Genomic DNA, 24,331 nt, shown 5'->3' with positions numbered 1-24,331 from the left:
GAGTTAGGAAGGTAATACCGTTTTCTGGCTGGAGCTCTGCCAGGTCGCTAAAACTCTTTGAAACAGGGGGATAATTATCTCTTTGTGGCCTGTGTGGACATTATCTGTATAAACATTGTTCTTCCCTGCATAGCACTAGTCCGGGACTAATGAGAGTTCAAGTGAAGTCCTTAGCTTGGTGCTGAGCTTAGGCTTGGTGCAACTTTTGGCATCCTTCCCTTCCCTTTTTCTTTCCCAGCTAGCCACTAGCCATTTTGAAGTAGTTACCTATTCTTTAAAAAAAAAAAAATCCCTTTTTCATGTCTTTTAATGTTAAGGATTTCCATTCACACTTTTTTAGGGCTGGGGTTGTGGCTCAGTGGTAGAGCACTTCCCTAGCATGTGTGAGGCACTGGGTTCGATTCTCAGCACCACCTATAAATGCATAAAATAAAGGTCCATTCACATTTTTTCGGGACTGTATTTGTTACAAATTCACAACTAATCGCAGCCCTGTGGTGTCTATAAAGGACCTGCCCTTGAATTGGCCCAAAGCGGGTTGAGGAAAGAGGCTGCCAGCACCATTGAGTGCTCCCTGTCATCAGGGAAATGAGGAGCTTTATCTGCCTTTCACAGGTGCATCTTCTGTGGGGCTTCCCGACTACTTTTCCAGTTTCAAGGTGGCGTGTTAGGGTCAGAGCTGTGCCCTGCCCTCCATCTCACCGCTAGGAAGAGTCACAGTTGGAACCCAGGACAATGTGTTTCAGGCTATTAACTCAAGCTGTTTAGAGTAGGTTACTGCAGGCATCATCCATGGCAATACATCATGGTAGTCCCAGGGCTGCTGGGTGGTGGGTGAAGCTCTTCTAGGTGTAGCTCAAGAGATTCTCAAGCCAGTCCAGGCCCAGGTATCCAGGAAGATTTGGGCAATTGTCCTCATCCCAGGTAAGGAAACTACGGCCCAAAGAAGCTGAACAATTTGCCCGACTCGTATCATGAATTACTAGGAGGCCCAAGACTCACATGTGGGTCCCTGAAAAGGGAAAAAAATCCTAAGTCTTGCTGTTAGAAAGAGGAAATCAAGAAGACCCAGAAAGTGCTCAGTTGGTAACTGGCACATAATGAGCACTTACGACATCGGAGTGGGCCAGTAGCTGTTCTGCGCTGGCGCAGTTCTAGTCCTCATCCCTCCATGTCATGCCGCTGCTCTCATGGACCCCGAAAATGACCCTGTCTGAGTCATGCCACGGCTTTGAGATCCTGGGCAACCTGAACGGAAAGGTGCCACAGAACTCACCCAGGCTCCTGAGGTTTGTCTGCTTCATGGGGAACCCGACATTTCCATTCACACTTTTTTAGGGCTGGGGTTGTGGCTCAGTGGTAGAGCACTTCCCTAGCACTTCACCCTCTTTCTAAACAAACCTGTTTAAAAGCACAAATGGACCCTTGAAATCTCAAGTGAAACTCAAGCTGTTTAGAGTAGGTTACTGCTGGCATCATCCAAGACCACACAGAAGCTTGGGCCTGGTGAAGGTGCCTGACTTAGATTTGGCACAGCCCATTTCTCAGCCCCTCCAGACATCCTCCAGTTCTCAGCAACCACAGTCACCTTGCAGGTCAACATATCACGTACGAGTAGTTAGATGCCACTGGGGCCATCAGCACTGCCAGTGCTGGGAAGGAGAAGTAATAGAGATGACATTGTCAACAGTTCCTGGGTTGTTCCTGAGCCATGAAGTCTGTGTGCATCTGTGGACTCCTTCATCACTAGGACTTAGCACTGGCTCACAGGCACTGAGACCTGTGGGTTGGTGGCTTGGTCTTTCTGCCTCAGCTCGGCCCCAGATATGCAAGGTATTCTTCCTCTCTCCCGAGGAAGCTTTGTGGGACCCATTGTTTGTATACAGCTCTGCACAAAATGTGGTCATCTCAAAAAGTCAAGGGGGTAACTTCTGGCCTGAATTCACTACTTACAGTGACTTGGGAAGACCATACACAGGTCTGTAAATGCCACAAAGGAGTAATTTCAGAGCAGTAGGTGAGCCATTCATAACAACTACCACCAACAAACTAATCAGAGTGACTGCATTGCCTCGTTCCCACATGTCCCTCACAGTTGACTCACACGCAGCCTGTGAGGTGGCCTCTGTGACTGGAGGTCGCAGGCTGGCGGTAGCAGAGCTGGTTGGGAAGCAGGCTGCTGACTGCCACATGGAGCTGACTGACACACTCAGCTCCTATCAGTGGTCAGCGGTGGGAAGGAGCATTAGCACTGGGCTTCCCAGGGCCAGTGTGGGAAGACTGCATCCCCCATAGGGTGCTGTCCTGTGACCACTGATGCACCCACAGAGGAAAAGAGCTCAGGTGGAAAAATCACTCTGCAACCCAACTGTTGGCCACTGTTGGCCACTCTTCTGTCACAGCTGCTCTGCTGAGATGTGTTGGCTGCTTGCTGGTTTCCAGTCTCAAGCAGTTTCTTTCTCCTTTCTTATGTTTTTAACCTCTTATTGAGATGTAATTACAAACCATAGCATTCACTACTTCACTAATTCAGTATGTGTACCTTCAAAGTGTACAAATCAGTGGTTTTGGTCTATACCGACTAAAGCTGAGCTGTGCCGTGCTGTCATTTGCTTACCCCTCATAGGCGTGATGTACTGAAAGGCGCTGGCTGAGGCTCTGTCTCTTCCCTCTTTGCAGTTTGCAGCTATTGGCCCCACCACAGCCCACGCTCTGACTGCCAAGGGCCTGCCTGTGAGCTGCACAGCAGAGAGCCCCACGCCTCAAGCGCTGGCTGCTGGCATCAGGAAGGCACTGCAGCCCCAAGGCTGCTGCTGAGTCAGCTGTGGCCCTGGCCCCATGTGGCCTTCTCCACCTGGCTTCTTCCCCATGGGGGAAGGCAACATCAGATAGCGGCTCTGGAGAAGCTGCCACCATCAAACTCCTACCTCATTCCTGAACGGAAGCACCTGGATGGGAGGTGGGGTCAGCCCGGGGCCAGTGTCAGGCCTCCTTGCATGTCATTGCCCTCCATGAAGGCCAGCTTGAAACCAGCCAGGTGCATGTGGTTCCTGGACTGTGCAAGAGCTTCCTGTGCCCAGCAGGAAGGAAATCAAATAAAGCACACTGGCTGCATGTGCCCACCGAGTGTGTGTCTCAACTCAACCTGTGTGGTTTTCAGTGCAAAGCTGTGTTCAGAGGGGGGAACAGATATGCCCACCTCCGTTGACTGACAAGCCTGGTATTAAGGATAAAATTTGCTGTGTATGAAAAAAAAAAAAAAGACCTTCAAGTTCCTGCTTGTGAGCTGTGGTCAACTGGGATTCAAATAGAATTTTTTTCTTTTTTCATTCAGAAATGTAACTACAGCACTGCTCAGTTAGACCAGCTGGCCCCTGGCATCTAGAGGCTGGATTTACTTAGAAATGTAGTGTCCCTAGAGAATCTATCTCCAAACTCTATTTCCACTCTTTAATACTGCCCTGTATTTGAGCTGGGTTAAGGAGACCCACATTTGTTTTCTAATAGCCTATAGCGGGAAAAGGTCACTATGCCCTTGGGATTCTTGTTTCCTTGAAAGATCAGGTTGGAATGATCTTATGCTGGGCACCTACCATGCCCCGAGGAAAGGGAAAGCTTTATGCCTGTGACAGTCCTCATAACAACCTTGGAGGGTGGGCATTGCTATCATTCCTACTTTTCTGGTGTAAAAACAGGCTCTTCAAGAGGTGAGAATACATGTTCAAGGTCATAGCTAATAAATGATTTAAAAAAGACAAATTTAAAAGACATTCATGAATGCAGCACAAGGGCCAGGACATCTCCTGTGGTTCTCCAGATCTCTAGACCTCAGTGTGACTTGACACTTCACACTTGTGACTTGATACTTGACATGGTTTGAATGTGTCCCCAAAGCTTCGTGTGTTAGGAGCTTAGTCTCCAGTATGATGGTGTGGGAGCTGATGGAACCTTCAAGAGCCAGGTCCTGGCAGGAGGTCCTTAGGCCACTGGGGTGTGCCCTCAAAAGGGGTTGCAGGACCCCACTCCCTCCCTGGCTTCCTGTCTTTGTTCCCTGCGTGGCTTCCCATCCCTGCCATTCGACTGAGGCAGTGTAGCATGAGGGTGTCCTCGTAAGAGCCTGGGCATGTGTTTGGACTTTTAGACTCCAGAACTGAGCTAAATAAACCTCTTTTATTTCTAAAGTTAGCCTACCTCTAACATTTTGTCATATACACTTGTACAGAAATTTTGCAACGAAGGCACTGTAATGCCCCCTGGTTTTCTGCCCAGACATAGGTAGAACTGTCCCCCTTCCTGATTTGAAAGTCAAACCTAGAATAAGTTTACAATCTTCCCTTTGTCAAGGAACCCTTTTCTACAGAAGTTTCTGTTCTTGGGGAAGAACCCAGCTCCAGCAGTCCATGCTGAGGACTCTGGCAGCACTCTAAGGTCCCTCAGCAAAGGAAATCGAGGGACCAGACTTCAAGAGCCTCCATGATGCCACTTGGCATCCTTGGCTATGCAGGAGCCCACTGTGCCAAGGGCAGGCATCGAGGTCTTGAGGCTATTCTCCTGGTTTAATGTCCCCTTCTGGGACTAGAGATGGTGAAACCAACCTTAAAATATTGCAGATTTCAATGTGGCTCTATTATACAGATAAGACAAGTCTATCACTTGTGCCACAAAAGACTTACCCCGGGGATTGACGAATCCTGAACTGGATGAGATGAGGTCACGTGCAGGAGGTCAGAGCAGCACCAACTTGCCTGAAGAGCTTCTTTTTTCACTTTTGTTAGAAATACCGAGGTGCCACAAGAAATCACACACGCGTTCAAAAGTGTACAACCCAGACAGCTGCAGTCTCCTGCTTCATGTTTCCTCCAGGACCGAAAAATTTTGTGACCTCATTCTTATAATATTTCAAATAATTTCTTGGCCATACTCCCAAGCATGGCTTTCAAGGTGTCCCAACTTGGGCTGATTAGCCTTTCCCCCATACCTCCTGCTGCCTATGCTCAGCCACACTTGCCTGAGTGTGGCCATCCACAGCAGCACAAAGCCAACAGCATACACAGACACAAATAATTTTAAGGAACAAGACCCTTTAGGAATGAATTCCTCAAGTCTCCGATCTCTGTCTTAGTGCATTTGTGCTGCTATGACAAAATACCTTAGTAATTTTTAAATACTAAAAATTTAGAGTCTGGGAAATCCAAGATCAAGATGACAGCAAGTTCAGTGTCTCATGGAGGCCTGGTCTCCTCTTCAAGATGGCCTTGAATTTTGTCCTCACATGCAGAAGGGATGGGAGGGCAAAGAACCAATGCCCTCTGAAGCCTCTTTTATAAGCATAACAATCCATTCACACAGCAGAGCCCTTCTGGCCTAATGGCCCCTGAAAGGCCCTCCAGTTTGACACTTGCTTTGGGGGTTGCTTTGGGGGTTACGTTGCAATGTTTATTTAGGAGGGGACACAAACATTCAATCCACAGCAAGCCCTAGGAGAGACCATCCTATCCCCAGGAGGGATGGCTGTCATGCAGGGTTTAAGGTCTGACTTTGAGAAGCACAGACTTTGGCCAGAGCTAGCAAAGTGGGAAGGACTGCCAGCTCCATCTTCTCTGCTGGTCAGAACACAGCTGTGCATGGATCTTGGAGATGTCCAAGCTCCTCACGAGCACCACTTCCCTTCCCAGTGTCACAGGTGTTGCCTTGCTGCTGAATTATCAAGTGTGAGACAAACAGATCCCCTGGCACTTAGTCCCCTTCCCCCTAAAGCCCCTGTCCTGGGTCCCGGTGAGGGTTCCTGGGCTGTAGAGCCATAAGAGCAACACAGAAGGGTGCAGGGGGCCAGGAAGGTTCCACCTAGGAAACCCAGGCTCCACCCATCTCAAAGCTCCACAGAGATTCCTTAAGATTTAGTCTCAGGAGATTCCTTAAAAATTAGTCTCATTCCACCAAAAAGTTCCATGCAATTTAGAACAAAATCCAAACAGCTCCCCTGCCACACAGGTCTTTCCCCTGGACCATCCCCTGCTCTCCTTCCCTCCCCTCCCTTCACTCAGGTCCAGCCACGCTGTCTCCTTCCTTCCCGAGTGCTACGGAATTGCCCAGCTGGTTCCTGTGCAGGGCCTTTGCTCCTGCCCCTTGCCTACAATGCAACCTTCAAGCCAGATCAAACGGGAACGCCTCCCTCCTGTCTCTGTGCCCAGATCTCATCTTCTCACGATGCCTTCTGCCCTCCCGGATATTACTTCAGGTAGGAGAATGCAGTGCTCATCCACGTGCACATCGCCAGAGTGCTGAGATTCTCAGGTATCTGCAACTTGGGGAAGGAATTCCCTGAGGATGTGGCAAACACAGGAGGATGAGGAGAGAGTTCTCATACTAACAAGAAGGGTGGCCCTGGGGTCTTCAAAGGCAGCCTGCCAGGGCTGCTGAGCGGCCTCTCAGAGGGCACACTTCGAGACTGGGTGAGAAAGCTTGTTTGCTCATAAAAGCGTTCCAGGCCCTGCTCATTAAGGAGGAGAGACGGGGACAAAGCAAGACAAGAGGGCCAGAATCCAGGCTGGGCCATGCTGGCTTTCTCTGTCTTGTGTCCGACACTGTTGCTCAGCTGCCTGGCTGTCCCCTGGCCTGCCCAGGCAGAGACCCTCTTCCACAGCCGGGACCGCTCGGACCTGGAACCATCCCCGCTGCGCAGGGCCAAGCCCATCACTGACCTCCATGCTGCTCAGGTAGGAGAAAGACTCCAAGAGTAGCATCGTCCACATGCACATGATGTGTGGACACGTGTCCACAGACAGGGCATGGCTGCAGACCTTGTGGGGAGCAAGATTTCCATGGTTCTAGCAGGACATGGCTCTGTGCTTAACCTGATGTTCACTATTGGTTTTTGCAGTGCTGGGCTAGATCCCAGGGCCCTGTGCATGCTCAGCAAGCGCTCCACCACCAACCACGCCCTAACCCAACCTAATGTTGATTGACAACCCCTGGGTCAGCCTCTAGTCAGTGATTAATGTTGCCCTGTGCAAAAGAACCACAGACTTGAATATCATTGCTTTTCTAAATGCAAGCGAGGTAGTAAGAGGCTAAGGCACTGTTTGAAGAGCGCTCTCTGGAGAAAGGGGCAGCTCTAGCAAAGACGCCCTACTGCAAAATCTAGGATCCTCAGCAGAGCCATCTGAGGGTGGCATCCATTGACTCTGCTGGAGCTCCACCATGACCTGGACAAAGGCTCTCATGAGATTTCTTCATGACATGGGTTGGACAGGGAGCGTGACCCTGCAGTCCTAGTGGTCACCATACTCCACAAGCAGATGATCAGAATCTCCCACATTAAGCCCTGGATCTGGTGTTCCTGAAGGTGGAGGGTCTTGAGAAGGGGGCTGGCTGGGTCTGCTGTGGCTGCCAGGACCAAGGGCTGTGGTGCTCCCTCCCCTCCCTGTGCTGGGGTGGAATTTGCCACTCCCAGGCCCCTCACTTGTAGTCTCTAGCACCTGGGCCAGACACTGCAGCCTCCCCTATTTATATCCTATGACCTCAGTGCGCTTCCTCCAGTCCTGACCCCTCATCTCCCGACATGCCTCTCCTCCTACCATCCCCACTCCCACCCGGCCTGCTCCAATTCTGCCCCTCCTCAGGCCACACAGTGCCATGATTTTAGCCAGCCCAGCCAACCCCCTGCACACTGCCCTCACCTTCGGCTACTCTCTCCACGCCCTGTCTCCCTCCCTCTGTCTCTTTCTTCTCCCTCTATCTCCTTTCTGTCATATAGTCCCTGGTCAGGGCAGGCATGGGGCAGTGGGAAGGCCCTGCGGGAGACAGCCCCTTGGACTTGGGTGCATTTCTCTCCCACAGAAGTTCTTATCCAGATATGGCTGGTCCGAGGGGCCTTCAGCCTGGGGTCCCAGCCCCAAGGAGCCAGCAGCAGCCCCTGTGGGCCCCACCCTGGCCGAAGCTGTGCGCAGGTTCCAGAGAGTGAATGCGCTGCCAGCCAGTGGGAAGCTGGATGCAGCTACCCTGGAGGCCATGAACAGGCCTCGCTGTGGTGTCCCTGACACCCAGCTGCCAGCCCTGTCGACCCCTTCAGACCCACGGCCCAGGGCCCGATCAAAGCGATTCCTACAAATGCTGCTACCCAGGCCAGGTGGGCAGCAGGAGGACTCCTCAGACAGTGGGGCCCTGAGGGCCTTCTCCAAAAAGACCCTGACCTGGAGACTGGTGGGCGAGGCCTACAGCAGCCAGCTCTCTGTGGACGAGCAGAGATACATCTTCAGACTGGCCTTCAGGATGTGGAGTGAGGTGACACCGCTGGACTTCCGGGAGGATCTCACTGCTCCTGGGGCCACAGTGGACATAAAACTGGGTTTTGGGAGAGGTAATAAGGGGCAGGTTCAGGACCCCCCACGCTTCCTGCCCACTCTGCAAGCACACACCTTCGGCCTTTCCCTCTGGGTTCCTCACCTGCATGCTGGGCACTGGGCTTCCTGGAGTCTGTCCCACCCTGGTTGCCTCAGTCACCTGCAGAAAGGTGGTGCAACTGCTCTCCCTGGCTTGTTCTGAGGTGACACCCAACAGGGAGAGGCAGATGTAAGCCCTCTATTAATGTTACCATCTTAGAACTTACCAGAAAAGGGATGGACCTGTCACCTAGCAGGGCACCTGGAGTGGTCACAGGGGACACCAAGGCCAGCCTGCTCCCCTCAGAGGAGGTGGGCCCCTGGGTGCAGGCCAGCTGTAGGAGCTTGCTCACCTGGAGCATTCAGTATGCCACCAAGACTCCACACACGCGCCCTCCCTGGTCCTGTGGAGAAGCCATGGGTATATAACATTGACCTGAGTAAGGAGATAGCCAGGGTCACCCACAGGTACCACCAACTCTTAGCTGGTAAGATTTGGACAAATATCCTAACATCTCTGTGCCCCGTGTGTGAACCAGGACAGCTCCTGGCTGTCCTGGTCTTGCTGAATCAGTGTCTCAGTGAGAGTGCATGGGGCACGGTTTGTTGAAAAAGCATATAAGGGACAGTGACCTTCAGGGACCTTCCAGCTGTCAGGACCCAGTTCCAGTGCCCTCCCCTCCGTGAGCACTTCAGACATCACCCATCTCCCCGTCCCCACACTCCTCTCCCTGCTGCTCCCAGCTTTGGAACCTGCTCCTTTGCTATAGTCTGTACTTCATGATGAGTTTGTAGATGACCATGGCTCCGCACTCCTCCTCCTGAGCTCGGCACTCCTCCTCCTGGCGGCAATTAACCCAGTTGTGGCCATGCCCGCTCCTGCCCCTGGTGCAAGCTCCTGGAGGCTGACTGCTGTCAAGTCTGTCTGGTTAGGTAGGGAATCTGCAATGGGCACCCCTCACTCACCAGAACCACTCTGTCCCCTTGCCAGGCCGGCACCTGGGCTGTCCTCGGGTGTTTGATGGGAGCGGACAGGAGTTTGCACATGCCTGGCACCTGGGCGATATTCACTTTGATGATGATGAGCACTTCACACCACCCACGAGTGACACAGGCATCAGCCTTCTCAAAGTAAGTAGCTCATGCTGCCCTACTGAGCAGGAAAGGGCAGGCAGCACGGGCCCAGTCTGAAAGCCAGGGCCTACCACGGCATGTGCATGCCCTGAGGTGGCTGGAGGGTCTGGGGATGCTTCCTAGTTCTCACCATGTTCCCCTTTTCCTAAAAAAGCACAGCACCAGTGAGGCACAGGCCTGTCCTCTGTAATTCAGGGACCAGTCCCAGTGGTACTCAAAGGCCCAGGATTGGCCCTGCACCCATGGTTTGTGTTGCCCTCCTAGGTGGCTGTCCATGAAATTGGCCATGTCCTCGGCCTGCCTCACACCTACAGGATGGGATCCATAATGCAACCAAATTACATTCCCCAGAAACCTGCGTTTGAGCTGGACTGGTCAGATAGAAAAGCAATCCAGAGACTGTATGGTAAGACAGCTCTTGGGCCGGTTCTCCCCAGAGCTCCCAGAGGACACTCAGGGTGCCAAGACACACCAGGACCCTGCTTGCCGCTCAGTGAGAGGCAGGTCCCCAGGGAGCACAAAGTTCCACTAAGTATTTGTCCCCTAACTCCACGGGACAATTTCTTTAGTTAAATGTGGCCCTGCCCTGACTGCAGCCACAGGTGAAGGACACAGGTAGGCAAAGCACACTCCCCGTGGACAATCCTCCAGCCCTCTCCTCCACATGCCGCCTGTGGTGGCTGGGAGAAAGTCTGACCTGTGCCTCAGTATCACACAGGAGCACCAAGGGGAAGCCACTGGGAGCTTTCTAGCACTTCTAAGGCAAAGAACTGATTAAGCTTGCAGCGGCAGCTTTAATTTTTATTTAGTTGTTCAGGCTGAGGTACTTATGGGTCATTATTTAATGAAAATGATCAGTGATTTAACACAGATGCCCAAGGCAAGGAAAGCTAGGCTTCCCCTTCCCATGTAAAGGAGCCTCACGGAGACCACCCTGTTTCTGTTCTTGGCACTCAGGGCCTTTGGAGACAATGGAAGCCAGGACACACTTATTTCCCCAGTGGAGCTCTTCCTCTAGCGTGTGCCCAGAACCAGAGGGCCTTCCTCTAACGAAGTCAGACTGGCCATCAAAAGAGAAATCAGGTGGTCATAGAACTTGGCATTCATTCCAAGTCTGAGAGCATTATGAGCAACTCGTGTGGCTGGACTCTTGCAGGCAACCTGGGTCCCTGGTTCTGCTCAGCCCACGTCTAATAGCAGATGGTGTCTTGCTTTAAGGTGTGTCAATAGAAAACCCCAGATTTGCAATTATCTCTATCCAGTCACACCTGAAAGTTGACATTTGTACCATGTGACAGGTGGCCGGATTTTTCTTTTCAGGTTCATGTGAAGGATCATTTGATACTGCATTTGACTGGATTCGCAAAGAGAGAAACCAATATGGTGAGGTGATGGTGAGGTTCAGCACCTATTTCTTCCGAAACAGCTGGTACTGGCTTTATGAAAATCGAAACAACAGGACCCGCTATGGGGATCCTCTTCCAATCCTCACTGGCTGGCACGGAATCCCAGCACGAAAGATAGATGCGTTCGTCCACATCTGGACATGGAGAAGAGACGAACGTTATTTTTTTAAAGGTAAAGATTCTTCATGGGTGGCCTCATTGCTCTTTTTTAAAAAAATATTTTTAGTTGTCTATGGACTTTATTTTTTATTTATATGCAGTGCTGAGAATCGAACCTGGTGCTTTACATGTTAGGCAAGCATTCTACCACTGAGCCACAACCCCAGCCCTCGCCATTTCTCTTAATAAGAGAAATGCATTCAGAATAAATGTTCTAAGTCCCTACCATGGAATCTATTGTAATGCTCTGGTAATTACTTGCTTGATTCCAGTCTGCCCCATTGGACTGCGAGCTTTGTGGGAACAGGGGTTGGGTCGTGTCCCTGATCTTTTACAAGAAGGCACTTAACGTCATTGAATGGATGTGTAAAGAACTTTGCTAGACACTTGAAGTAGTTGACAAAGCACTGTTACCTGGTTCTGGAGGAAGAAGGATGCCCTGGAAGGCTAGCAACACAGGCATAATTCCAGGGGGCAGGCCGAGCAGGGAGGTGACCACTGCCACCTGGAATCCATGCTAGTATTCCAGAAGTCAGGACTTGCCCTGGACTAAGGATGGGAGAGATCCGGAATGCCTAGAGGAGGGGACCCAGACTGCAGTGTGGGTGTGTGCAGTGGCCAGAGACAAGCAGCAGGAGTGGGGAATGGAAAAGACTCATCTGTGGACTCCATTGAAGGGGGACAGGGGACCCACATGGGATGAGATTCTGAGAAGACTGGTGGTCCGACCTTGGAGAGCCTCAAATGGAGTAACCAGGGTCTGGACTTCATCCAGCGGGTAGCAAGGAATCAATTTCTGAACAGGGAAGAGCAGTGTTTTGCAGGAGGTGATTCGGCCAGGGTGGGGTGACCATGTGAAGAGCAGGTTGGGGCTGTCTTGCTGCTGTTCTCCTTATTCACAAGCCACCCTGTCCAGCATCTCCACACCCAGCTCATGCAGACACGCTGCTTCGCAAACCCAGTGGGCTGCAATCCAATCCCAAACGTGATGTTGTGGCTCCTGCTCTTTCCTTTGCGGGAATGTTGTGTGTACCTCTTGAACTTGAATCTCAGTGATCCAAACTATGCTGCATTAAACTGCTCAGAGTTAACAAAGCAAGAGCTAAACTGCGAGAACGTCATATGCAAACTTTATTATCAGGATCCTATGTCTAGATTTGGTCTTTAGTTCCCTTCATATCACACAAGATTTTTCCAGTGCTTTAAAGAACTTACATTGGCAACAAGGAGTCAGTACAGAATTAGGTCATGATGGGGGACTGCTTTAAAAACATCTTTAATTTGCTGTAAATATTTTAAATTTTTAAAAATCCCAGTTAGAGTGAATTGCTGCTCCACTGGGACATCTCAGTGGCAATTGCAGTGCGTGTGTGGTTGCTAAGGGATGTCACTACTTGAGTACGCCATGAGTTGTGCAAACAGATGTGTCTAACTCAGCAGATTTATTTATTCTATTGTGTGCTGACAACAGGTCATATCTTTAAGAACTAAAAAGGAAAGCCTAGAATAATCCTCTCCTGTTTCAGAGCATTAAATTAGCATTTGAACGTTAAAACAAAATTAACCGGAGTATATTATTTCTCAGGATAGTGGGTCTGGGTGGACTCTGAATTTGCACAAGTCACTTCGAGGCTCTACTCCAGTTTCCTTATTTGCAAAATGGGGATGGAGAGACAGATGGTTAAAAAACACTGGAAAAGGTATAACCCAGGAATAAGCATCGGGATTTCTTCTGTTAAGAGACCTTGTATCAATTAGAGTAGGAAAGTGATTCTGGGCCAACACGTGGGCCACTAACATGCAAAAGGACATTGTTGGACCATGAAAGAGGAAAAAAAATCAAGATGCTCAGGTGAAAGAGACCACATTTTTGAGAGCCAACAGGACGATGTGAATAGATCAGGGCTCTCTGTGAGACACCATCAACAATCTAGTTGCAGCAGTGTCAAGTACAGAAAACGTTATTGGGGTCAAATTGAGAAGTCATCCAAAACCTGTGAAAACCACTGAGACTTCAGTAGGTGCCACAAGCCCAGCTTTCTCTGGGAATCTGGCAGAGCATATGCAGAATGGGCTGGGCCTGTATAGGAGGCTGTCCATCAGGTTTCCTGTGATTTAAAAGCCATATTTGTATTTTTGGTTGACACTCAGGAAATCAATACTGGAGATATGACAGTGACAAAGACCAGGCCCACACAGATGAAGAAGGAAGAAGCTACCCCAAACTGATTTCAGAAGGGTTTCCTGGCATCCCCAGTCCCCTGGACACTGCCTTTTATGACAGAAGGCAACAGCTAATTTACTTCTTCAAGGTGTCCTTTGTAAGTAGCACTGCTTCTGTATTCCCGTCTGAGATGTGTCGAATGAACAAAATTCTCAGTTGAAAGCTGTTCTCCTTGCTTCAGGTCTAACAGCAGTGGCAGATCATTAGGTGGAGAACTATTTAGAACTTCAGGTCTAAAGAACTCAGTGCACAGTTGGATGTAATTAACTCACTGCTGAAGTTAACCTAAATATCAATGAACTTCAGAACAGTCTTACTCTCTAATTTGTTTGCAGGTATTTGCATTTGATGTCAACAGAAACCAAGTACTGAATTCTTATCCAAAGAAGATTACTGAAGTTTTTCCAGCAATAAGACCACACAACCATCCCTTTAGAAATATAGATTCAGCTTACTATTCCTATGCACATGGCTCCATTTTCTTTTTCAAAGGCAATGCCTATTGGAAAGTAGTTAATGACAAAGACAAACAACAGAATTCCTGGCTTCCTTCTAATGGTGTATTTCCAAAAAGGTCTATTTCAGAGAAGTGGTTTGATGTTTGTGATGTCCACACCTCCACACTGGACATGTAATGAGGAAAACTCAAACAGGGTAAGATTTTTTTCCAAGAGAAAAAGTCTGACTTCTTTTACAAAGAAGTGAATATAGCTCCCCAAGTTAAAATGGAAAAAAAAAAAAAAAAACTTGCTTAAACTTTTAAAATATTTGGTGTTAAGATCAATTGCTCAGGCAAAACCAATCAACTGCCAAATAATTTTATTAACTTTTCAGAAAATCTCCCCCACACACACAAACAAGCACCCTGAGGCAGCCTCACATTTGCTTTCGGTTCTGCGTGGAACTCTGCAGCTGCACCCCAACAATGCACCCAGCCCTGTTGCACAGGGATGGGGAGGCTGCCAGTGCCATGGTGTAAGTGTATGTTTACTGCACTTAAAACAATGTGATGGGAAAAGCCACAGAATTTGAATTAAGTACCAGGTGCAGTAGTACATGCCTGTAATCCCAGCAGCTCAGGAGGCTGAGGCAGGAGGATCTCGAGTTCAAAGCCAGCTTCAGCAACTTAGTGAGACCTTGTCTTAAAATAAAAATCTAAAAAGGGGCTGACGATGTGGCTTAATGGCTAAGCACCCCTGGGTTCAATCCCCAGTAACAAAAAACCCCATATATATATTATATATGTAGGTACATACATATGTATGTACATACATACACACACATATACATATACCCACACACACACACACCCCTCGTCATAATGATAGGTGAAAGAATATGAAAGGTTTTCACATGTCTGTCTTGATCTTCCTGCAAGGCAGGACAGACACAGTGCATGTTTCCAGCCTGAGATGCTGAAGTTCACTTGTTAAACCTGTGATGGCCTCTGGCCCTGACACCAGCTGTGCTGTTTGCACACATAGGCCTGCATCTCATTGGTCCTGAACAGAGGAGCTTTTGTCTTGCTGAAATTCATTTGGTGTTCTACTTTCCCTGCAGAGCAACAAACACTTGTGTGATAGTCAGACCACCAAAATAGAGCTCTGGGAGCTAGTTGGATAGTTTTATTTTCTCCATATCAGTTATATTTAGGACAGGCATGATGTTCCTTCAAGTTTAATATGCTTAATATGATATTTTTTGGTGGTACTGGAGATGGAACCCAGACCTCATGCATGCTGGGCATGAGCTCTGTCAGTGAGCCACATATCTCCAGCCCTGGCTGTTAATTCTTAACACACACCACACACACACACAGGGAAAAGGAAAAAAAAAAGGAAGAAAACCATAATCCCATATGTAATGATGTGGGCAAAATTTGGCAATGAAATTAACTGAAAGATGCAGTAGCCTCAGTGACCAGGACACAAATAACCACATTTCTCCTAATGGAACATTTAAAACACAGGCACTGTAAGAAGCTTTAAATTAAACCCAGCAAATTACAAATATATTTAAAAAGGAATTTTTTATTCCCTCTGTAGAAATCTTCATGTCATTGTTTTGACAAAAGAAGACAGAATTTATATTTTCTTGCTTAAAAACAATTTTCCTCTCAACTAAAAGTCTGTTTAGCTAAGGGGAAAGGATAGGAGACAAGAAAAGTAACCCTAACATCCCTAACTCCAGCTCGTTCTACCCAAGAAGGAAAATCCTTTTTGAATCCATGAACCCAGAGGGCGATATAACCACTGGAGGTGCCCCGGGCTAAAGAGCAGAGGGAAGCAGCACTGTTCTGTGTGGACTCTAGCTGCCAGGGAAAGAGAATGAAGCCCTGCCAGAAGGAGACACTGCTGATTTGGAGCAAATGCTTTAACCACTTAGGCAAAACTTTAAATGCTTCAATGATTAACTTTTGTAAACTGATGCAAATCTGTCCCAAGAATGATGTAAGTCAAAGAACTAGACAAATGGTAAAAGAGTTCTGCCAAGCTGATAGGTGTCAATTCATTTTCCATGAAAACACTCAGGATTCTCTATGTAAGGAACAAGCAGTTTGTGAAAATTTAGCTTGAAACCAGTTTACTCCAGACAACTTTGTGGTGGAGCTTGGATTCTTTCAGGTGTGGTTGGTGTGGAGGGGCTGCTGGTCAACACAGAGGATCTGCACAATGAAACCAACCATCCCTGGGCCTGAAGGGGCAGGTGACATCCATTCCTGCCACTGAGCCCAGCCAGCAGGCTTGTCATAACCACAGTCAGTGGCACAGGGGCCCAGACTCTCACCACCACATGAAAGAATCCGACTCCCACATTACACCATTTCTTGAAATTGAGTATTGATCATAAGGGACAAGTACAGCCTTGTATACACTGGAGGCTTTGTGGGGCGGGGAAGTGTATGTATGCAGGACAAGACCCACACACAGCAAGGAGTAAGTGAAATATTCCAGTGAAAACTGAGTGGATGGCAAAGTTTTACTTTTAACGTTATGATCTTTATTTTGTAATTATTAAACTGAGTTCAAATCACAATTTAATGTGAGGAATGAAAAAATGGAAAATAAGATATTTTAAATAAATAGTTTATTCAAAATAGTTTTGTTTTTCACCTTATTCACAGTTTCAAGTTTAAAATGAAAAAGGAGGGGAGGGGAAATAATACTATTCCTGATCAACTGTCATATAAAGTTGAAGAAAAGTGAATCCCTTCAAAACATGCATTAAATATAGAGTAGTGCACAATGGCTAGTCTTCAAAACTCCTGCACTGAAATTCACAGAGGGGACGCTCTTGTGCAATATGGAAGGAAATATTGTAGATTTATAGGAAGTTTCTTTAACCCATTTGAACCTGTAATATCATTTGGATAAACGGTTCTCTTGGTGGAAGCAACATTTTATCCAAAATAATATCTTAAACCTTTGTTATCCAAGATACTTCAAAAATATCTGAAAGTATAATTGCATAACAGAAAGTCTATTAATATTGAGGTACCATGTACGTCTCATAGAAATAAAAGCTGAAGCTTTCAGTTCAGTTCTGGCTTTAGCACTTCAAACGAAGAAGCCAAAGAACTCACCATTGTCTGTCTGTCATGAGAAATAAGTGCATGCCTGTTTCAAATGGGTATTTCCTCACATTTAATGAAACTCAGCACCGAATGGACAAAGCCACTCCTGTGGTCAGAAGGCACTGTCAGCACGTCTGCAGACGCAGCTCTGCGCGAGGTCACTGAACGGCGCCGCTGCTTACTCTGCTGCCCCCATGAGCAAGCTGCCCCAGCAAATGGATGATGACATCAATTCTTTCCAAAAGACTTGCACTTTTGTTTGCAGTAGCTCTCAAAAGCTGGGAGTAAATTTGCTTGTTGGATTTGAGAAGTCCATCTTCTTCAATGTTATTGCTGGGGTCCCCCCGCCAAAAAAAAAAAAAAAAAAAAAAAAAGAACAACAGGTGAAGGGCACAGTGAGGGGAATCTGGAAACAGTAACAGCACAGCAGTGGTGCTACACAGAGAAGCAGGTCTCCCAGTGCCTCCCCATACCTACCGTCTATCTTCTGTTCCTAGACCTGTCTTGACACTCATGTCAATACATCAACTAAAACTGAGTTAAAGCCTTTTATCTGTTCACGTCCTCTGCCAGGAACTGCTCTTGGTAGTGAACCAAATGGACAAAAGTCCCTGTTTTGTGTGAGGGGTGGTGGTGGGACACTGGGAGAAGATGTACAGTGGACAACTATGCTGGGGATGCAGCTCAGTGGTGGAGCGCATGCCTAGCATGCCCCAGGACCCGAGTTCAACCTCCAGCACCAGAAGAAAACAAAACAGACAGTGGCAGACGACTGTCACATCCCCTAAAAGAAACAGAGTTGATATGGTTGAGGGCACTGGAAAGCCAGATGGCTTTCCTCTACTCTGTATTTTTTTTTTTTTGCAGTATTGGAGACTGAACCTAGGGCCTCACACATAGTCTATCACTGAATTGTACCTTCAGCCCTTTTGTTCTAAATCAGAGGCTTCCTAAAATGCTCAGGCTGGCTTCAAACTCATGATCCTCCCACTTCAACCTCCTGAGCAGTTGGGATCATGGGCCTGCACCACCACTCCTGTCTCCTATACTCTGAACCAACTGCAGAATGCCAGCTCTTGCATTGGAGCCACCTAGGACATCGAGCAGAGTCACAGGATGGCAGCACCCCCATGCTGTCTAAGGACACTGGTGCACCTTCTGGTGAAGATGCTCCTCCACTGAGGTACATATTACACCACTCCACTGTAAAAGTTTAATTGGTTCTGAAAATATTTACCCCTTATAATGGATTAATGTATGAGATGCAAGACTAGTAATTACATGGCAGTTCAATTCTAGCCATCCTCCTTTTAATGCGTCTACATGTATAAGAGACCCAGCTCACAAGCCAGCAGTTTCACGGCTCCTAGCAAAATGTGACACACCTCCACAGGACAACGTTGCCCCTCGCAAAGCAAGGACTGATTTGATTTTACCGTAAAAGATAAGGCCCCCAAAAGTTGACAATTTGGATCAGGGTCAAAACGTCATGTTTCCCACTATTTTTTCCCCCTTGGTACCAGGGATGGAACCTAAAGGTGCTTAACCACCGAGTGACATCGCCAGCCCTTTTTGTCTTTTGAGACAGGTCTCACTAGGTTGCTTAGGGCCTTGCTAAGTTGCTGAGGCTGGCTTTGAACTTGCAATTCTCCTGCCTCCGCCTCCCAAGCTGCTGGGATTAAAGGCATGTGCCACCATGCAGGGCTCGTTTCCCAATTTCTAATGCTGTGCTCTTTCTCCTTCCTAGTGTGCAAATTCTCTCCCCTTGCCCAAGAGACCTCTGGGCCTGCCAAAGAGAGCACCTGGGTGCTAAGGTGCCATCCCCACCAAGCCTGGCTGTCAGGTTCCCCTCTTTCCTAGGTTCCAGGCTCCATTCACCCCTCTTCTGCAGCCGGCTGCCCCCTGTAGAAGATAATTCCTCCCTTCCAATTCCCACTTCTTTGTATCAGGAAAGTCTTTCTTCCCCCAAACCTGCCACAGCATACCACTCACAATTCATTCACTGTCTGTACTTGGACTTAAGACTGGCTGTGTTTTAGTTTTTTTTTTTTTTTTTTGGAGGGGTAGTATTACTAATCAGAACACCTGATAACCTTATAGGAAATGCACATTATTTTTGACAGTAATCAGGCAATAGCATTTAACAATAAGAAAAGGCATTTGAAATATAAATTATTTTTTGAGAACAATAACATCATTTGGTTACTTTAGCTGGGTGCCTAAAGATAATTGATGGTCACTGGGATCAAATTCTAAACCCTTTGATTTCTTCAGATGGTACTTCTACATTTTAGATCTTCATCTCTTAGTTTCTACAAATCATGCCCTTCCTGAATCCATTCTCTTCAGTGGTGTCATTGGCAGAGATTACTTCTACTTTTTCATGTTTTTTTTTTTTTTTTCCATTAAATTAAACCCCAAAGCCACCAAAATGTCAAGAGGTCTCTTTCTCTAAAGCAATGAATATAAAAGTACAGTATAAGAGCAAATAAATTCTTAATCCCAAAAGAAAAACAACAAATCAGACCCCCCACAACCTAATGAACTATTATTCTAGCAGGACAATGCCAACACAGTTGACACATGATGAAGTACCTTCATGAGCTGAAAATAAAAATTCTTGAACAAATTAAATGCATCTTAATTTTCTTAGATTTCACTGTAATTCTGTAGCAATTTAAGAAAATTGGGATTTCTTATTATTATGTCCAATTTGCTTTTTATTTTTATTTCTTCCCTTAGGGGGCTGGAGAGGAATAGCAGTCAAAAACGAAACAAATTAATGTTTCCTTTCTTTTAAGGTCTCATTCTTATTTCCCTATCATCTACAAGGGGATCCACACTGCTTTGTGGAATAACAAGGCCTACGCAGGAGGCCTCTTCACACAGAATCAGAGGTTTTACTTGCCTGTTAGTGAAGTGAGACAGAAAGAGGCACTGCCTTAATGACTAATAAAGTTCTATTTCTAACCCTTCGATATATTTGTTGTAATTATATATATATTTTTTTCAGTACAGAGATTGAACTCAGGGGCACTTGACCACTGAGCCACATCCCCAGCCCTATTTTGTATTTTATCTAGAGACAGGGTCTCACTGAGTTGCTTAGCGCCTCACTTTTGCTGAGGCAGGTTTTGAACTCGCAATCCTCCTGCCTCAGCCTCCCAACGGCTGGGACTACAGGTGTGCGCCACCACACTCAGCTTTGCTGTAACAACATTTAACAGTCTTTAATAAATCTGAAAAAAAAAATCCCAAATTTTCTAATTATTTTATGTATCATGCATGAAACTCTAAATTAAAACTGTCTTCAACAGAATATTAATAACTTGAACAAACAGGTTAGGAAACCCTCCACTAAGATAAAAATTATTTAGATCATGCATAGGACTGTTATAACACTATCATAAGACTGAAACTATTACCTGTCATCAATTTGTGCAAATCAATGAATTATTGTTTCTCACATATCATATATTTATATTGCCATCTTGTGAAAACTAGTAAACATTTTAAAGTTACCTATTGTTGTCAAGCTAGAAAAGCCACAATCACTTTATCAACTGTGTGTCACTACATGCACTATCTACTTTCCTTTCTGATTCTTCGAAAAGATGGATTTATCTGTCAACTTCACTGAACACATCAGCACACCCTACTGTGTACCAGGACCTGCTGTGGCAGACACTGAAGATCACCCACAGGGCTGAGAGAGATGGCAGTATACTCCACACTGAGACTTCCCCAGAGAAGAGCGCTCCTCAGGCTACAGAGAATGATTCAAATGCAACAAGTCTGCCAAGACTGAGGTGCACCCCAAACAACTAAGAAGTCTGGCCAACTGGTCCCCTCTTCTCCCAAACAGACTAACAAGCACCAAAGAACAAGTGTCAGTGGAATATAGCTGGCAAGGCCGTGACACCGTAGAGAGGCACTCTGCCAGGTGCAGCATGCAGGGATGATCTATCGCTCCAAGTGGAACAGACACTGAGAACCACTCCTGCAGACCTGCCCCACTCTAAATGCCAGGTACAGTCATTTCCCCTTATCTAGGGATACTTTTCAAGACCCCCCAGTAGATGCCTGAAAGTAATATACAGTACTGACCCCACATATGCCACGTTTGCTCCTATATATACACACCTGTGTATATTATAAATTAGGCACAGAAAGAGCACAGACCTCAGCCGCCTCGACCTAGACCTACTTTTTCTTAAGTCAAGAACTATCACCTTTTCACCTTAGACTTTTCTTTGTATCTTGAGTTGCCACCACAGCTACTGTTGAGCTTTGAGTCATTATGTAATCTAAGTGACTGAAACGCAAGCACAGCCACTGCAACAGAGAAACTCATGACTGGAGGCTGCTAATGATCAGTGGGTGGAAGTGCACACACATGCACACTCTGGGCACAGGACAGCTCACGTCCTGGTGGGACAGTATGAAAGTTCATCATGCTACTCAGAATGCTGTGCAAAGACTTGCTTCTTAAATTTTCCATTTAGTATTTTGGCACCACAGCTGACCGTGGGTAAACAAATCTCAGTGAGGGGAACTACAGCTAACAGGGGACTATTACATTGCTAGAACTAAGCCTGTGGCATATGCGTAATAACCATGACAAGAAAAAATCCTAACCGCAGCTCAGCTCCAGGCTACAGAATGAACTCAATTCTCCACACCAACGGCCTAGCAGGTCAAAGATATAAGAACTTTCCAGACAAACTAATTATTTCCCCCAGTCTCTCCTGACTGACACAAGATGTTTGGTTTTCAATAATTAAGTTCGTGAAAGGAAAGGTGGCAGCAGCATCCTGGCAAGAGAGGAAGGAGCCACAGAACCAGACTCAAGATGACAAGGTGGGAACTGCTCACAGAGGACTGCAAATGACAATGGTCAATTATGTCTAAGGTTCCAATGAAAATGTGGTCTTGTTCAAGATCAGACCTATAATTTCAGCAGAGAAATAGGTTTTGGAGTGAAGGAATGGTACTGTGTCCCAAATACAACTGACATACATCTATGTACTCATTAAACCTTGAAGAACCGTATACCACACAGAATTTCACTGTAAATAAAAGATAAAAATTATCTGTACCCTTATATCATAAATTGGTAAACATAAATAGGATAACTAACAATGGATGCATGGGAGAGTTCTTTTCTCTATTTTCCAATTTTTGTAATACAAGCCAGACTGCACTTATATTTTTAAGAAGAAAGGTATACTATTCCCACTATCTTTCTGATTTACTGCAATTTCAAATTAAGTCAATACTTTCATAATTAAAGCTCGGGCAAACCCATGTACTGCACAAGATGACAGAGGGACCTGGGAACATGTCGGCCAAGGTGCTCACTCCTTTTTTCTCCCAATTTCCTGGCTTTAGAGGGACTGCAGTGTTCTCCCATCTTTTTTTCTTTTTTGGCAAGAGGCTACTGGGGATTGAATCCAGGGGCACATCTCCAGCCCTTTTAGTTTTTTATTTTGAGACAGAGTCTTGGTAAGTTGCTTAAGTTTTGCTAAATTGCTGAGGCTGGTCTCAAATTTGTGCTTCTCCTGTCTCAGCCTCCCAAGTTGCCAGGATTACAGGCCTACACCATTGCCATTTCCTTTTATGGTACAATTCACCCAGAGTAGCCAACTACAGCCCGGACTTCTCACTAAAGATGACATTTAGAAGTATTATCTGGAATATCTAGCGTCTCCAGCTCAGGGCCATTCATCCTTTCAATGGAACAGATCACCATAGGGTATCTACCCCTAGGCAGCAAGACTTTTCCAGCTATATAACTGACATGCAGTGGGCCAGATGGAGACACTTCTCACCTAGTTGAAGAAGTTAAGAAGGAATACCACTTAAAATCATGAATTTTCCAAATAAAAGACAAGAAAGGATACAACTATTTTTTTTACAATGTCAGTTGAGATTATTCATATTCTTTTCATAGAGAAAGAAGTTTTCACAAATAACCATGTAATTCACCTTGTTTTCTTTTTAGTTGAAGACAGCAGTTTGATGGACTGGAGGAGGAGGAAGGACAATCGAGATTCAAATATACTGAGGAGTTTGATCACTTCTTCTCTGTTAAGACTAGGAGAAGAATCAGCAGCTGGACTGGTCTCACCACCCTTAGGCTAAAAACAACAAAATGAAACTTCACTAAGCTATCTAGCAACTGTAGTTTCATATCAAAATGACAAAACTGCAGTTTCATTTATCCATTAATTTAAACCCAAAAACAAAATAAAAAGCAGACCTGAAATCATTTTGATACAGGAAAACACATAATAAACGTGTCCCACACCTACCAAGTGCTTAACCCTGCACAACAAGCTCCTGACTCCCCAGCATCACTCCCTGCAGGAACACGGCAGAAAGGACACCACCCAGGACTCTCTGGGCAGCTTGAGTTCTAGACTGCCCAGAAAACTAGAAATTCCTTCCCCTGGAGCCTGTTTAAGCCATTCACCATTCAAAAGTTTCAGGAAGTATAGTGGAAATTATGAAAAGAAGCTCAGGCTTTTTCTTTCTCTTAAAGAACAAAAACAAAACAAACCCCAAACAGAAAAGCTGAAGAGCCTTTATAACTTGCTAATCAATACAGCATATTCTTAAAAAACTTTTAATACATAAAAGATATACTTGCAACTTATTCAAAATTTTTAGTTCTACCCTGAAGACATAACCTCTATGGTTCACCCTCGGAGCAGCTTGGTCTCCAGGTGGTGGTACTGAGCTGGCAAGGCTTTAACAGGTGCGGTCCAGTGGGAGGCAACTAGGTCACGTGGGTTAGGTGTCCTGGAATGGGCTTAGTTCTCACAAGAGCAGGCTACTAGAAAGCAGCCACCTCGCGCCTTGGCCCCTTCAGTACAGGCTGAGTTCCTTTTCTGGCTCTCCAACATGTTGTGACACAGCCAGGGGGGCCTTGCTAGGACAAGGTGCCATGCTGTCTGGACCCTCTGCTACCAGAACTGTGAACCACAAATACTTCTTTGTAAGTTATCCAGCCTCCAGGATTTTGTTATAGCAATACAAGACAGACTATGACATGCACAAACCACTCTTAAAATGTTTTTATGCAGAGCATATATGTACACACACATGTAGGTGTGTACAGACACATTTATAAGAATGCCATATGATCATAATATACATTCTCCATTTAGCATAAGACACATAAAAATGGTGATTTTCTTCATTACCTGGTCAAATTCCTCTACAAGCTCCTTCCGGATGAGCTGGAATGCATGCTCAGTCCTCACCATGATATCCAGAGCCCCAGAGAGTGTTTTTAACTTTCCAACGTTGCTATTCTGACCTAAAACAGTAAAAACAAAATGATCTTTCTTTTACCCATCAACCTAGAAACTCATCCATGTTAATGTTGTAATGAAAAACTGGTTTTCAAACGCAATAGGGATAGCTCATGAGAATCCCAGCAAATCTA

General features: G+C 46.4%; 3 protein-coding genes across 6 annotated transcripts in view; 2 read left to right on the top strand and 1 right to left on the bottom strand.

Annotated features, from left to right (window-relative positions):
• The window catches only part of Uros (uroporphyrinogen III synthase), a 30,014-nt gene extending 26,887 nt beyond the window's left edge, over window positions 1-3,127 (top strand). For all 3 annotated transcript variants that reach the window (XM_015498385.2, XM_048791373.1, XM_048791372.1), the window contains one exon: window positions 2,680-3,127. In XM_015498385.2, coding sequence (XP_015353871.1) covers window positions 2,680-2,817 — 138 coding nt within the window. In that variant the 3' untranslated portion in view covers window positions 2,818-3,127. The remainder of the gene's footprint in view (window positions 1-2,679) is intronic.
• Window positions 3,128-6,108: 2,981 nt separating this feature from the next.
• On the top strand, window positions 6,109-15,130 carry Mmp21 (matrix metallopeptidase 21). The gene is made up of 7 exons (XM_015498384.2): window positions 6,109-6,716; window positions 7,840-8,359; window positions 9,373-9,512; window positions 9,780-9,921; window positions 10,836-11,093; window positions 13,232-13,401; window positions 13,640-15,130. Exons 1-7 carry the CDS (start codon window positions 6,555-6,557, stop codon window positions 13,937-13,939), a joined length of 1,692 nt encoding a protein of 563 aa, XP_015353870.1. The 5' UTR covers window positions 6,109-6,554; the 3' UTR covers window positions 13,940-15,130.
• Window positions 15,131-16,374: 1,244 nt separating this feature from the next.
• Window positions 16,375-24,331, bottom strand: part of Edrf1 (erythroid differentiation regulatory factor 1) — a 41,840-nt gene continuing 33,883 nt past the window's right edge. For both annotated transcript variants that reach the window (XM_015498382.2, XM_015498383.2), the window contains 3 exons: window positions 24,087-24,202; window positions 22,867-23,018; window positions 16,375-17,211 (listed from right to left, as the gene is read on the bottom strand). In XM_015498382.2, the coding sequence (XP_015353868.1) occupies window positions 17,037-17,211; window positions 22,867-23,018; window positions 24,087-24,202 (443 nt within the window). In that variant the 3' untranslated portion in view covers window positions 16,375-17,036. The remainder of the gene's footprint in view (window positions 17,212-22,866; window positions 23,019-24,086; window positions 24,203-24,331) is intronic.

Source organism: Marmota marmota, unplaced genomic scaffold, assembly GCF_001458135.2.
Source record: "Marmota marmota marmota unplaced genomic scaffold, marMar, whole genome shotgun sequence".
Taxonomy (NCBI): domain Eukaryota; kingdom Metazoa; phylum Chordata; class Mammalia; order Rodentia; family Sciuridae; genus Marmota; species Marmota marmota.
Note: the sequence above shows the minus strand (reverse complement) of the source record. Positions and strands in the feature narration are given on the sequence as shown.